The sequence below is a fragment of the Lepidochelys kempii genome, chromosome 2 (assembly GCF_965140285.1).
Source record: "Lepidochelys kempii isolate rLepKem1 chromosome 2, rLepKem1.hap1, whole genome shotgun sequence".
Lineage (NCBI taxonomy): Eukaryota > Metazoa > Chordata > Testudines > Cheloniidae > Lepidochelys > Lepidochelys kempii.
The window spans coordinates 255,866,695-255,882,612 of NC_136381.1; the positions used below are offsets into that span (position 1 = coordinate 255,866,695).

The 15,918-nt window shown below is 41.2% G+C and overlaps 2 protein-coding genes across 12 annotated transcripts in view; one reads left to right on the forward strand and one right to left on the reverse strand.

The window, feature by feature from the left end:
- NUB1 (negative regulator of ubiquitin like proteins 1) overlaps positions 1-15,918 on the reverse strand; it is a 374,246-nt gene that overhangs the window by 78,990 nt on the left and 279,338 nt on the right. The window contains exon 1 of one of the 3 annotated variants that reach the window (XM_073334643.1): positions 6,542-6,545. The exons of the other annotated variants lie outside the window; for them this stretch is intronic. The gene's annotated coding sequence lies outside the window, so the exon portion shown is untranslated. Of the gene's footprint in view, positions 1-6,541; positions 6,546-15,918 lie in introns of those variants that run through there. 3 annotated transcript variants of the gene reach the window in all.
- XYLB (xylulokinase) overlaps positions 1-15,918 on the forward strand; it is a 142,566-nt gene that overhangs the window by 10,532 nt on the left and 116,116 nt on the right. For 8 of the 9 annotated variants that reach the window (XM_073334652.2, XM_073334654.2, XM_073334655.2 and 5 more), the window contains 4 exons: positions 1,156-1,242; positions 3,488-3,616; positions 5,432-5,497; positions 7,572-7,644. In XM_073334652.2, coding sequence (XP_073190753.1) covers positions 1,156-1,242; positions 3,488-3,616; positions 5,432-5,497; positions 7,572-7,644 — 355 coding nt within the window. The remainder of the gene's footprint in view (positions 1-1,155; positions 1,243-3,487; positions 3,617-5,431; positions 5,498-7,571; positions 7,645-15,918) is intronic. The other variant, XM_073334651.2, reaches the window with a different exon arrangement.

Sequence of the window (15,918 nt, forward strand, 5' to 3'; positions counted from 1 at the left end):
TGGAGATGATGGAGGAGTTTGAGCAGCTGTGTCTGCAAGATTGTTCCACAGGCGCTCGACGAGAGGGGAATGTAGTGAAGAGCTGAACATGTAAAATGTATTCGAGGTGTAGCAAGCATCCCTCTAATCAGAGCTCTTCATTTGCTGGGTGGTGCATCCTCAGGCATAATGGAAACCATATTCAGGAATAATGGAAACCAAACGATGGCTGCCTTGTGTGTAAATGTGCTGGGGATGTCTCCCCCTGTGCCTCTTGCTTAGGCACTTGTGTAGGGCTTCTCTAATTTAGCCTATATTGCATAGTGCCTTTCTTCTGAAGATGTCAAAGTGCTCAGACATTCATTCATCAATTAAGCCTCACACCATGCCTGTAAGGTAAGCAAGTCTTAGACCCATTTTGCAGTTGTGTAAAGTGAAGTGCAGAGAGATTAAGGCAGGCATTATCAAAAGTGCCCACTAATTTTTGGTGTATCAGTTGTCAGTTGCTCAGCTTCAAACTCCTAGGACTGATTAATCAGAGGTGCTGAACTCTTGCAGTTTCCATGGACTTCAGCTAAAGGTTTGGATGCTCAGAGAATCAGGGGCTATATGTTTCAAGTTGAATACCCCAAATTAGTGGTGCCTAAGGGACTTGCTCTGGGTTACACAGTGAATTAGTGACAGACAAAGTACCTTGAATATGATTAAAGAACCCAGGCATTTTGATTCCCACTTCTCTGCTTTAATCAGTAGACAAAGAGTCTAACCCTGTGTGCCGGGTCCAAAATGACAGAAAGTCATTCTGTGGAGCCCTGGCTGCACTTTATAGCTGCCCTTCTGTGGTAGAATCATTGGGTAAGGTAATAGCTGCAACTAGCAATATTATAGAAGCGCCCACTAGATGCTGCTTTAATTAATGGTCTACATTTTTGCCAGACAAACTCCTGTATTTGATGATTTGGCACATACATTGCTCATTCTTGAAGTGTAATTAAATGATCTAATTGGCCTGGATGTCTCCAAAAAAGGTGAACTGTTTAATGAATTAATTAATCAATAAATTTGTGTCTCACTTTGAAAATGGTTCTCCTCCATTTAATGTTCGAAATCCAGATTGGAATCTGTATTTGACATCCTGGGTGCCATCTTTAATTTAAAAATGTATATCCTTTACAGCAACATGGGAGCGTGTATTGGAAAGAAGGAGCCAGCCAAATTTTAAAGAATTTATCACCTGATCTTCCTTTACATCAGCTACTAAAGGTAATACGTGCAATGAAGAGCTTTGAAGGGAGAGTGAGCACACACACTCCTCTTTCTGACACTTAACAGTTGCTTTTTCCTTCCAAAATATTCCCTTTGCTTGTTTGTGTTAGAAGCCACTGCAGTATACTTTTTTTTCTCCTATATCCCAGGGGTTTCAGTATTTCATCTTCCCCTGGCATGACAGCATACAATTTTGTTAAAACATGCAACGCCCAGTGAGCACCACAATGTATGACAAGTGATCTATTTATTGTTTTATAAAGCTTAATATTATTTTAACATCTTTGCCATTATGGATAATATGTTTAGATCTGATTTCCCATTCAACTCACAAGATTTTATTAGCAAGAATACTTACGTGAAACGTGATAGACTTATCTCTGAAGGTTCAAACTATGGTCCAAGGAGTTCCTGTGCACAGGGTGGCTGCTTGGGGTTGTTTTGTGGCTTGTGGACATAGATTTGAAAAGCCTTCTCCTTTAAAGGTATAAGCAAAGGAGGCTCGTTCACCTGCACATTTACCAACGTGATATGTGCCAGCAATGCCCCTCTGCCATGTACATTGGCCAATCTGGACAGTCTCTACGCAAAAGAATAAATGGACACAAATCAGACGTCAAGAGTTAGAACATTCAAAAACCAGTTGGAGAACACTTCAATCTCTTTGGTCACTCGATTACAGACCTAAAAATGGCAATTCTTCAACAAAAAAACTTCAAAAGCAGACTTCAGCGACAGACTGCTGAATTGGAATTAATTTGCAAACTGGACACCATTAAATTAGACTTGAATAAAGACTGGGAGTGGATGTGTCATTACACAAAATAAAACTATTTCCCCATGTTTATTTTCCCCCCTACTGTTCCTCACATGTTCTTGTCAACTGCTGGAAATGGCCCACCTTGATTATCATTACAAAAAGCTTTTTTTTTTTTTTTTTCCCCCCTCTCCTGCTGGTAATAGCTCACCTTACCTGATCACTCTTGTTACAGTCTGTATGGTAACACCCATTGTTTCATGTTCTCTGTGTATATAAATCCCCCTACTGTATTTTCCACTGCATGCATCCGATGAAGTGAGCTGTAGCTCACGAAAGCTTATGCTCAAATAAATTTGTTAGTCTCTAAAGTGCCACAAGTCCTCCTTTTCATCTTGAAACCAGCCTTTCCCACCTTGAGATCAGAAAGAACTTTTAAACATTTGACGAAGACATCTGTACAACTGGTCTATTCAAATCTTAAATGTGTATATCCTGATTCCCAAATGAAAATATTGTCTGCAATGAACATGTGAACCATCTGGGGACTGGGTTAAAATACTGCAAAGTGGTGTTCTGAGTGTCAAATGAAGAATTCTCAAAAGACCATAACTAGTCATTGGAGACAACAATGTCAGTACAACCCCAATAAGAACAACAGTAGTTATCCATAGGGATAAATCCTGAAAACTGGAACAAAAGGACTATGCTGTGAGAGAACTATGCTGAAGTAAAGCAGAGCTCAGGAACGGAATCCTTAGCCCCAGCATCTGCTTCAGGGCCTGGTAAACTGCATAGCTGGCCCATGGCTAGCTACTGCAAAATACGTAAAAGAGTGGCAGACACAGCTTGTTTCTCCTCTCCAATGTGAGGTTTGGCCTGGGGTTTTCACACTGTTTGCGAATCCACTGGCTATGTCTCCAACATGCTGGCTTATATGGATTGTAGATGGGTGTAGTGTCTGACAGTGGGGGATCTTCAGTGCAACAATGTGACATTTCCATGCACATGTTCTTGGTGTCCTCTAACGTGCTCTAAGCCTCTAACTGCCAGATGCTAGTACTGGATGACAGCCTCAGGGGATGGATCATTTGATAATTGCCCTGTTCTGTTCATTTCCTTTGAAGCATCTGGCATTGGCCACTGTGAGAAGACAAGTTTCAGAGGGGTAGCCTTGTTAGTCTGTTTCAGCAAAAACAACGAGGAGTCTTGTGGCACCTTAAAGACTAACAAATTTATTAGAGCATAAGCTTTCGTGGGCTATGACCCTCTTCTTCAGATGTCTGCAGTGAAAATTACAGTAGTTTTGTCAGAAGACAGGGATACTGGGCTAGAATTACCCTTGGTGTAACCCACTATGGCCGTTCTTATTTTCTGTTGTATTTGGGCCTAATACAGGCACAGATAACTTCTCAGGATTTGGTCATTAGTATGAAAGTCCCTCCTGGAGTGATAATCTTTTTGATGATTTATTTTTTTCCCCAGGCTTGTTTTTCTGTCAGTGACAGCCCTGTTTGGATGGATTCCAGTACTAATACCCAGTGCTTATCGCTTGAGAAAGCTGTTGGAGGGGCACAAAACCTAGCTAATATAACTGGTTCACGAGCATGCGAGGTGAGAACTGGAGGAGGAAAGAATGAAAATTCTTATAGAGGCACTGGTGCCTCATGGCAAACTTAGAAAATAATTCTGTCCACAGCCACTAAGTGTGATATCTGTATGAGGCTGAAACTCGTGAAAAGGTAAGTTTAGTCTGAATATTGACAAAAACTGTCTGGCAGTGAAATGTACTAAGCTTTGGAATAGCGTCACAAAGGAAGGGGTGATGTCCTATTGCTTGGGAGTTGTAAAATTAGACTAGTCAAAGCAGTAGAAAATGCACTGTATGAAGCAAGCCTGCACTGGCAGAAAGAGTGACTGGATGAATTATTACTGTAAGTTACTTCTGTAATTCTGTGGGTCAGATCCTCAGCTGGTGGAGCTATGCTAATTTGCACAAGTTGAGGACCTGTCTCTGAGTTCAAGTGAGGAAAAAGATGCAGGAGCAGATTAATTTCAATTTTTGCTTTCATGCAGATGCCCATAGCAATAAAATATATTACAGAGTGTTTCTAAATTTAATTTTAGTTAAATTAATAAATGTCTCTAAACAAGACATCTGGAGCCCCGCAACACCACTATCCAGCCCTACCCAACACCCATCTCTTCATAGGTAAGGGAGAAAAAATGGGCCTTTCAAGTGCTCTGTGGAGGCAAACAAACTCAGACGGTTGTGGACCTGGGGATAAGTAAGTTCCAGAGGCCATAACAGAGAATGCCCCATCACCCCACCCTTTTTATTGCAGTGGGACTTCAGATCAGGCACCTCCTCCTACCAAAATTGTGACAATATGTCATGAAGTGAGAGGAGTCTTTTAGACGAGTGGTGAGCAAACTTTTCCAGTCCTGCCCCCCCATTACCATTCACGGAATTTGTTATGTCTCCCCCATTCATCACTTGTAATCTGAAGGAATCCCTTACTTCTGCACTGCTGCTGGTGGCAGTGCTGCCTTCAGAGCTGGGCAGCTGGGGCATTGATGTTTTTTGTGGTGCGGGAGGATAATTTTTTTATTCCTAGTCCTGTCCCGCCCCCAATACCCACTCTATTTTTATCCCACTCCTGCTATTATGGCCGTGGGTCCTTTGGAGCCTGCAGGATCCCAGCTTCTTTGCGCCCCCCCAGAGAACCTCTTGCACCCCTCCAGTTTGTGTACCACTGTTTTAGACAAGTAGCATATGTAAATAGCACCTGGTTGTCAGTTTGTTAGTGATGGTGAGTTCATCAAAATATAGTCCTATCCATATGCATAGCTCTTTTTGATTCATTGTGCAGAGTGTGTGCTCATTTGAGTTGAAATGAAACTTTAAACAGTGCAAAAATGTTTCTTTTAACTTATAACAGGCAATGAATTAACTTAAAAAAATCAGTGAATCTTAAGCATTTTTCTTTAATACATATATGAGAAATAATTATTCCTTAGCCATTAGTTATTTCTGGCTTGAAATACCCTGTCCCCCATCTACCCCACCCATACAAAGTTGTATAAGTTGGGAACCTTTTAAGGCTCTGGAGGCCAATGTTTGCATTGTATTGGGTTCCTCTGTATGTAATCAGTATGATTCATTCCATTGAACTGTCATTTCTGAAACATAAATTATGGATAGTAATGCTTTTTCACAGCCTTTTCCCAAAAGGTGAGCAAAATTCTCATAATGAAACTATGCATTATAGCCTGTTTAGTGCAGATTGCCTGCTGTGCACTGACTTTCATCATGCATCTGGCAAATTAAATATCCAGAGTGCAATGTACTGAACTCATTACACAGAGTTAATGATTATTGACTCCATTTAGTGTTTGTATTCCTAAGCATTTGCATTTCTTTCTCAGCGTTTTACAGGAAACCAGATCGCAAAGATTTACAGCCAGAATCCTGAGGTCTACGTACAAACTGAGGTTGGCTCAACTTCAGTCCACTTACTGGAAATCACAGTTGAAAATCTTTTTAATTTTTTAAAGAAAATATAAAAATGTTTTTGCTAAACAGAAGTACATTTTGTTTATTGAATTAGTTTTCATAATGCAAAATAGGTAATATAGAGGTGATGATTTTATAAAGTGGGTCTGGTTTTTTTAAATGGTCAGTTATTTGGCAGATGAAAATCAAATATCAGATCCTTTTAGAATGATGCATTTAACATTGTGAATACTTGTGGGTCACAACATTTTGAATCGAAGTTTTAAAAAAGTAGGCCTTAATTTTACCTGCACAAAATTGCATTTGCACCAGTTTGTGCAGGTATTGCCACATTTGGTCACAGAAAGCAGTGATTATACACAGTTGATACACACACAGAACGGCTATTTGCATGCATCAGTGCAATGTTTGCTGATGCAAAACAGGTGCCAGGCAGTGTTACCCAGGAAAAACTGGAGGTTGAGTTGAGCCCTTTTTAACAGATTGGCCCTTGAAGGTTATTTTGATCTCTCTAATTATAAAATGAATTACACATTTCAAACAAAAGTTTCCTTTTTTATTGACATTTCAGGAATCAACAATAACAATTATTATTTTAACTGCTCAAAGCTGAAAATCTGATGTTCTGCCTAAAGCAGTGATTGATACTTCATGCTTCAGAGCAAGGTGATAAACCCCTGTAATGCATGTTGGCAGTGCTGTACGTGAGGGAAGGACCTACATCCTGAAGCATGAGATCTGTCTGAGACTCCTGTTTTCGCATTTATTACTGCACTTGATAAAATTTCCAGGGCTTTTAAAATCCATTATCAATATGGACCAGTTGTCTTCCTGCAGCAATAAGTCTCACAGGTTCAATATACCCTTTGTAAAGAAATGTTTTCTTTAATATTGTTCTGTCTGTATTTGCATGAGTGTCATTGTGACACCTCTTATTCTAGTGTGGGATGGAGTGGAATGGATGGAAGACAGACTATATATTCTGGTCCCAAATTAAGACCAAATACAGAAGTGAATTAAACTGGGATCCCCAGTTGTGCTGAAAGGGATGTGGCAGTGCCATATTACAACCAGAGCCCCCAGGAGGAATTCTGTCTTGGTAAGAATTCCGCTTGAGGACCCTCAGGCAGCACACACTAGCTTGGCAGCTCACTACTTTATAGAGGATGCAGTGCGTTCCTTCCACTGTGCCAGCCTGTTTTGCTTGCTGATTTAGAGTTGAGCCAGAACCAACCTTTAGCCCAACACTCCTCATTCTCTTTCAGGCAGCTAGTGTCCACTGGAGCACGAGGAAGGGCATGGCCTGTGTTCCTCAGCCATGTTGAGATGTGTTCCTGGGTAGAGTCTCAAAAAGAGATAGAGGGTCATTAAACCCTACTGTCCTCATGATTCCATCTACAATCTATCTCTGAGCAGTTAGTTTGCGGCATAGTAGCAGGTAGCATTGCAATGCATAGCTGATTGGTGTCAGAGGGCAGGGTTGTAAGGATGGTCTATGTTGCCTGACTTAGGAAGAAGTTAATGGACTCAGGAAGACAAGAGCCCATGTAGGGGTGATGGAAGAGTCTCTCGGAAGAGGCAGGAGAAATTTATAAGATCTATTCCTTGTTTAGCTTTGGTTTCCTTTTGGATTCACTGATGGATGGTGTTGGTATGGTTTCTGTGCTGTCATCCATGCTTTGATTTTTCCGTCTCCCTGTTTTTTTTGTATGCAGACTTCTTTTTATTAAATTGTGGCCCTTGGGTACATCATGGCTGTGCAGTAATTCATGCTAAGGCAGAGTACACTAATATAGTGTGTGTATTTTGTATGTTTCAGAGCTAAAAGCTATTAAAAGCTTTTATTATGAGGTTCCTTTTTATATGGATGTCTTCTAAAAGCCCAGGCAGGAAAATTTTACTGGATAATCCTTGTAGTACTTCTTTTTCTGGTAGGCAGTACCCCTTGCTGAGATTTTATTAATATTTTGTTGCTTTTGTTTACTCAAACTGCATTTGCTTGGGCATGAATGTTGAGGGGAGTTACTATCTCAAGTTATCTTTTTGTTTCAGAGAATCTCTCTGGTTAGTAGCTTTGCAGCATCTCTTTTTCTAAGTGCTTATGCACCCATCGATTACTGTGATGGTAAGTGTTGTGTCTCTTCTTTTTCGGCGGGGGGGGGACGACAGTCTAGCATGGCAGTTCCCCTTGTCTCCCCATCATGAGTAGGAGAGGGGCATGATGTTTCCTACATGTTTAAGTCTTACTGCTCTGATGATGAGTGTATTTGAACTTGTGGCTCTGCACTGAATTAATTATTCCCATTTTAGTGTTCATCTTAATTCTGTCAGCCCTTTGTCCACATGTGCACATCTGAAATGTCTGTCAGTTATAATTTTGCTTTTTGTTGCCTTAGACTTGACATTCCTGATATTTCTATTCTTCCGTTGTTTGGGTTGGGTCTCTCAGCATGTAAATGAGCTTTCTCACCTTAATTGGTGGACAAATTTATAACAACAACATCCTTTCTCCAAAATGACAGGTTTCAGAGTAACAGCCGTATTTAGTCTGTATTTGCAAAAAGAAAAGGAGTACTTGTGGCACCTTATAAATTGGTTAGTCTCTAAGGTGCCACAAGTACTCCTTTTCTTTCTCCAAAATGTTTGTTAGCTGATGTTGTTAAATAGATGTTAACTAAAGCAAAAAATGAAAGGGTTTTAAATGATCTAAGTAAAAAATCCATTCCCTTTTCAATTGCTTGATGTCATCACTTTCTTGTGATGACATTGTCTTGGTATTTTTTCAGTCATCAAAGTGATCCAAGACAGGGTCTTAATTGCTAATTTAAAGAGAAAAACCAGCCTCCCCCCCCCCAAAAAAAAACCCCAACCCAAAACAGGCTTTCTTTTGCATCATAACACAGGCAAAAAGGTGACTAGCCCAATTACTTTTTTCTTTGCAGGTTACCTTTAAGTTTCAGTAAGCTTCAGTAATAATTTTTGCGGGTCTGCACCATATTTCCCAGTGGGCCATATTCTGAAAGATGCTGAGCACCCATCGCTCCAATGATCATTAGTGCAGGTTATGGATAGTCAGCAAGTGAACCCATCGACTTTATTGGGAGTTAAGGGTGCTTAGTCCCTCACAGAGTGCCTCAGCACTTTGGAGGATTAACCCCAACATACTAAACTAAAGCTGGTCAAAACTCTTTTGGATTTTTTGTGTGTGTGGAAAAAATGACTTTTCAAATGAAAAGAAAAATTTCATTTTGGTTGAAATTTTCCATTTGTTTTTCAATGAAAAACTAAAACGGTTTGGTTTTTGAAAACTATTTTCAGAGAGAGAAGATAGGGAGGAATGTAGCGGCTCTGGCACTGCACCGCCCCTTTGTGGCAGGGGTGGGATAGGGAGTCGGAACCTCACCACTCCCAAGTTCCCGTGCCTGTCTCTCTGTGGGCGGCCGGTTGCAGCCTAATGGCCTCCTTCCACACAATCACCCCTGGCTGGCGAGGTAGTGCAGCCTATCTGCCAGAGTCCATGTAACTTGCCCCAAGTATCCGGGCAGTGTGGCCCATACTGCCAGTCATCATCTAACCCCTGCTCACTGGGGCAGACTGCAATGTAATGGCCACTCATCATTGGCAAGGGGTTAGGACCAGCTGCCTCTGCTTATTCCCAGGCTACCCCTCTGCAGCCCCAGTACCTTTCTGGGCCTTTACCAGGTTTATCAGGCTGGAGCTCCCCAGCTCCCTTTGCCCTTCCCCAGCACAGCACAGCACTGCTCTGCTCTGCTCTGGGTACCTTGCTCCCAGACAGCTAGCCCTTTCCACTCCAGGGCTAGAGTGAGACTCCTCTGCTTCTGGCCCGCAGCCCTCTTATAAGGGCCAGCTGGGCCCTGATTAAGCCAGCCACACCTGTGGTCAGCTGCAGTCAGCTTCTCCTGGCTGTTCTTAATCCCTTTCCCTGCTGCAGCCCTCTCCAGGGCTGCTTTCAACCCCTTCAGGGCCAGAGTGGGGTGACCACCCCGCTTCAAGGAAAAACAACTTTTTCAGTTTTTGAAATGGAAATGTTTTTTGGTTTAGTCAAAAAAAACAAAACATTTTGTGAAAAACTTTGAACAAAATGGGAAATTTTTTGTTTCATTTGAAATTTTTCACAGATAACATATAGCATTCTAACCAGCTCTAACTTACACATACGATGCCCTTCTAATTCTGTTGCTCCTCTGGACATTTAAATATGTAGAGTAAATATTCAGTCCTGAGGATATACAATTATTAAATATTTATGTGAAAAAGATGAGAGAATGAAGTAAGAAATTACAGTGTCAGTCTTTACTAGACTGAAGATCATGTATTATTTAAGTTACATTCTATCTTCCATTCCCTTGTCTTCCATTAACATAATGGGAGATCATTCTAATTCCAGTAATAAAAAATAATTATTATGCAATAGTTATTTTGCTGCTGATTACAAAAGCCTGTTATTTTCTCATCTTCTACAATTTCCTGCAGTTCACCTGATCTCTTTCCATGAATCCTGTATATCGCATTTGGAAATACATCTCTTAAAATAATGTTCATATAATAGACTTCTATTCTTCATTTCTGTAGGTTTAACTTCAGGGCACATAGGCTTTAAAAGACCCTGTCAAGTTACACTAGAGGACTAAACAACTTATGTCTTTAAAGTTGTAGATTACACAAGGAAATGTTACTTACTCCAATTAAAATGTTTCCTTTTTAAGGCCCAGTCTCATAAGGCATGACTCGCTATCCATAAGCAGCAGAACACCCTCGTTTGATTGATTAAAAAAAATTAACTACAATGTGGGGAAAGAGGAACGATTTCCATGTATATTGTGCAGATGTTAAAAGTAAGATACAGGAACTCCTCACTTAACTTCGTAGTTATGTTCTTGAAAAATGCGACTTCAAGCGAAACGATGTTAAGCGAATCCAGTTTCCCAGTAAGAATTCATGTAAATTGGGAGTGTTTGGTTCCAGGGAAATTTTTTTCACCAGACAAAAGACTTTGGTACACAGCAATGATGATTGTGAAGCTTGGTTGAGGTGGTGAAGTCAGAGGGTGGGATATTTCCCAGGGAATGCCTTACTGCTAAATGATGAACTAGCCCTCAAGGGTTAACTCGTTGTTAATGTAGCCTCACACTCTACAAGGCAGAAGGAATGAAGGGAGGGGAGACAGCATAGCAGACAGAGACACACACTGTGTGTGTGTGTGCGTGTGTGAGTGAGAGAGAGATGTGCATTTCCCCTTTAAGTATGCTGATCTCTGTCTTAAGTACACTGCCTTGTTAATTAGATCAGCAAGAGATCACCCACCTCAGCTGTCGCCTCCGGGACTGTTGTGTCCCGTCCCCCCCCCGGCTCTATGGAAGATGGGATAAGTGGGGTGCAGGAGCAGGGGGGGAGGAGACACCCTGACATTAGCCCCCCTCTTCCCCTCCTCGCAGCAAGCAGGAGGCTCAGGGAGCAGCTCCTAGGCAGACGGCAGGAATAGCGCATGACACTGGGTGAGGGACAGCTGAACTGCCACAATTGATAGCCTGCTGGGCAGCTGCTGCACAGGGAACTTAGGGGAAGCGGGGAGCTGCTAGGGGCTGTGGGTCCACCCTAGTTCCAGCCCCCACCAGCTAGCTCCACCGGGCTGCTCTTCCTGCAAGCAGTGGACAAAGCAGGTGGCTGCCAAACAACATTAGAAGGGAGCATTGCACAACTTTAAACGAGCATGTTCCCTAATTGATCAGCAACATAACAAAACAACATTAACTGGGACGACTTTAAGTGAGGAGTTCCTGTACATTTGGGACCTAAAATACTTGAGTGTGTCACCTTGAGGCATTGTTACTTTTTTTTTTTTTTTTTATAAAACACCTTAAAGAACGGCTACTCAGCTCTTGACATGGAGAGACTTTTATGTTTTGAAATGTTTTGTAAGTACCTTAGGCACACCATAGCTTAGCATACTTCATGTTCTATCAAAGAAGAACATACTAAATTAAGGCCTTTGTCAAGAGAAAGCATATTGGCCTAAATTCATCCTGATGCAGCTCTGTTGGTGCCAATGGCGATATATTAGCTATGAATTTGACTCACCAAGAAACCGAGAAGAGAGCTTTGACACAAATACACTAGGTCAGAGGTGAGCAAACTGCGGCCCACGGACCACATCCAGTCCGCGGTACCGTCCTGCCTGGCCCCTGAGCTCCTGGCAGGGGAGGCTAGCCCTCTCCCCAGCAGACTCAGCTCGCCATATTGCCAGGACTCTGGCCCACTGCTCCTGCCAGGCAGTGCGTTGGCGTGGCTGGCTCTGGCTGGGCGGCGGGGCTGCGAGCTCCTGCTGCTCTAAGGGGCATGGTAAGGGAGCGGGGGGGTTGGATAGTGGGTGGGGTACTGGGGGGGCGGTTAGGGGCAAGGAGTCCTGGGGGGCAGTTGGGGGACAGGGAGCAGGGGTGATTGGATGGGGCGGAGGTTCTGGGGTGGGGTGCAGTCAGGGGACTGGGAACAGGGGGGGTTGGATAGGTGTGGAAATCCCAAGGGGGCTTTCAGGGGTGGGGGTATGGATAGGGGTTGGGGCAGTCAGGGGACAGGGAGCAGGGGGGGTTGGATAGGGGGTGGGGTCCTGGGGGGGGGTTAGGGTCAGGGGGTCCGGGTCAGGGGGTCCTGGGAGGGGCCGGTCAGGGAACAAGGAGCAGTGGGGTTTGGATCGGCCGGGAGTTCTGAGGGGCGCAGTCGGGGGTAAGAAGTGGGAGGGGGTGGATGGGGGCGGGGGCCAGGCTGTTTCGGGAGGCACAGATTTCCCTACCCGGCCCTCCATACATATCGCAACCCCGATGTGGCCCTCTAGCCAAAAAGTTTGCCCACCCCTGCGCTAGATGTTATATATATGTTTTACAGTATTGATCTCTGGATATTTTTTTCACTTTTAGTCCATTAATAAATCCAATTAGGCAATGTCTTTTGGTCCTTTGTAATAGAATTTTGTTTTTTTCCCCCAGTGTTGAATCATTTAGGCTTTTTTGCATCAGTAATTAACATTTGGTGATCCTTACTGCACTTGATGGTGATCTTGAACTATCAATCAATGGTACTTGGAATGAGATACTGAATCCCTTCCATCCACATATGGATCCTCTTCTCAATCACCATTGGACCATGACCTCTGATATTGAATTCATTTATTGTTGAGTGAGTGTCCATATGAAGTGATAGTTCAAAGATCTGCCTTTGCTTTGTATGGCTTGACTCACTTAGATTTTAACCCTTGGAGTACTGGCAATCTTTAGACTGCCATCTAGATGAATATGTAGGAAGGTATGTGTACTCTACCTGTCTTTTATATGTAAAGATAGATATAAGTAAAATATTAATTTCTCCCTATAGGCTCCAATAGGTTAATAGTTCATTTAAAATATTTTTTCCATTTCTCAACTGAGTTCTGAATGGGAAGGTAAATGAAATGATCCTTTCATCCTTGAGTAGTATAGACATATCTGAACATTTATTAGCAATTGGTGGCCTGGGGGAATTGAACCATCATCTTTTCATTGTAGGAGCTCAGACTGAATTGCAAAGGTTGGTGTTTTGCCCATCTAACTGGCTTTGTGGTGTTGTGAACACTGTCAGAGCATATAATATATATATGAAAGCTATTTGACATTCAATAAATAATATTATGTCCATACAGAGTGGATTGATTAAAATCAAAGCACTTTAAATAACCCATTTTAATCATGATTTTAATCAGCAAGCAGAAAACCTTGTTATACTCAATTTTAGTTGCGTTTTGCATTTTTACTTTAGTTATTTGCCTAAAGAAAGTGTGATTTTTATGAAAGCATGTTGATTTTTAGTGTGTTGATTTGCAACTATATATAGCCTTGATACTAAATTTGTTGCTTCTTTTTGCTAACAAGGAGGATACACTATATCTATACAAATTTATTTAAACTATATAAGTTAACACATTTATTCAGATTCTTAATTGTTTCTTTTGTTTATGGTAGAATATGGTGAATGATGCATTTCTTATTTACTAGTCAATTAATTTGTTTATTTGTGATTTGTATCAAGCTTTTAGTTGGATGGAAATGCAATTAAATTAAAATGCTCAAAAGCAGCATTTTAATTTATTATTAAATAAAACTACCTTAAATGTGCTGGATACAAAGTAAAAAATGATCAAAAAGTTTATCAGAATATGTTTTATATTTAAAAGTATCCAATTTATTATACAAAGGAAGTATTATCTGTAATGAATTAACTGAACTGATTGTTTTTAGTTACCATGTCCTTCAAGATTTTAGAATCAGTAGATTTCATCCTTTCACACCTAGTTTTTATTTGTAGACTGGAAGGGGAAAATAAACTTTCCTGCTTTTGTCAACTTGCAATTGGTTTCTTAACTTTGAACAAGCTAGTCATTGAACTGAACTAGTTGAATAAATTGATATGAAGAAGATATTCTCTCTGCACCTGCAGAAGAGGCTTCAGCTGTCAAAAGCCTGGTTAGCACTTCAACAAACTCTGGTTCCACCAGTTTTGTGGTTTGACTTTCTTTGAAACTTGACAGCAGACCTGTGCTGATTAATATTACTTTTTATATTTAGTTTAAATTATTTTAATAGATTATAGTAATTTTAGGCTTTAACCTGGGTTGTCAATTTTCAAATTTAATTTTAAAAATGTTTACTTTTAAAAAGAAACCTATATATGATTAATTTTTTTTAAATTAAATTTTATTTTAAAAAAAATCAGTTTTGTGCACCCTGTGTCCATAGAACAGGATTAAAGTGGGAGGTTTTAATGCTCTGCCAGTTGCATTTTGCATAGAAGGGACTAGAAAATTGCATACAAACAAATGATGATAGAGTTTAAAGACTGGAACTGTCATGACATTTTTCAAAATGGTATAAGAGAAGTCTGATTCAATGTGTCTCTAGGTTTAGATAAGGAATCTACCCACAAAATCACTATATGTTTCTTTAAAACTTTTATTGCTCACTGAATAATTAAACCTTTAGACACTTGGCATTTTACTCTAGGAAGCTAGATGTGTGATAGAGCTTTTCCACAAAACATTCCTCTTTGGCCCTTTTGTATAGGTTTGTCCAGACACTGTGCCATCGCTGCAGAGTCCTTGTGCAAGGACTCCCATTATGCCTAGACCATGTACAGGGGCGTTAAGTGGTAGGAAGGGGTTCCTTGCACCCTCTGTCTCTCTTGTGAACTTCTACTGGTGTTGCATGTAGTTTGTCCTGAAGAGTGTGGTGGCTGATTTTTTTAAAAATGGTCCCTTCAAGAACGTGGAAAAGCTGGAATGTCCCTGTATCTGATTAAATCCTGTTGTATTTATTGCTTTTGGTGGTGGTGGGTGTGATTGACAGCGGGAAAGAGCAATACATCTCTTGTCCATGGGAAGTGTGCTGTGCTATGTCGAATTCCTACTGCTGAATCATAGGGCAAATTAACCAGCATATAATGTATTAAGTGAATTTAATTTGCATGAAATGAGATTGATTGAATTTAATACATTTAATTTCATTTATACATCATTAACTCAGGTAAGGTGTAATCTAAATTTCCTACTATGTGGCCTGAGTTAGTGTCTCAGAGGTGTATAATATATTCTGTAAAGCTGCATTCACTCTTGGAGCCTGGCTCTGTTATGTCTTAACACTGGACTGTGTGTTTTTTGGTGTAAATATCCCATACATACTCATTGTTGGACCTCTCTATAAAACGTTAAGCTACCAAAGTGCAGAGGTCTAGCACAAGTCCCACCGTGCCACTTAATCCCTCTGTGAGTGTGTGTGAGAGAGTGCTTTTGAAAGAGAGGCTGCAGTGGGAATGGGTGTTGTTTCTGTACCCTATGTGCACTCAGGATGGGGGCTCTTCAGTAGCCTGAAATAGCTTGGAGCAGAGGAGGCTGTTAGGAATTAATCCAGGGTGTGGCATGTAGCTCAGTGCTTGCATATCCAATGGTTTCAAATACTTGTATAGGGGTGCAGAAGGGCTACCCCATTGTTTAGATTAGGGGCCATGTTGCAGCTTTGTGGTCTGCCAGTAGGTTGAGGGGTGGACTACATTTCCTCCCCCCATGCCCCACAAAACTCCATGGACAGCCTGATCTCACAGTCCCTGTGCCAAGGGTGAGTTTCACTCTCCCTACATATGTTGAAGTGTCTAAAGGTCAGTAGCACTGAACAAAATTCCATTGGTTTCAGACTTCCCAGTCACTTTGGACAATGACTGAGTTTCTGTCAGTGAGATAAACAGGTCCTGGGCTAATTAGATATAAAATCAAAAGTGTTTTTAGCCCAGGATAATATTATTACTAAGTTAAGAGAATTCACCTTGGGTTATTAAAAGTAAAGTGAAATGTCTAATTAAATAT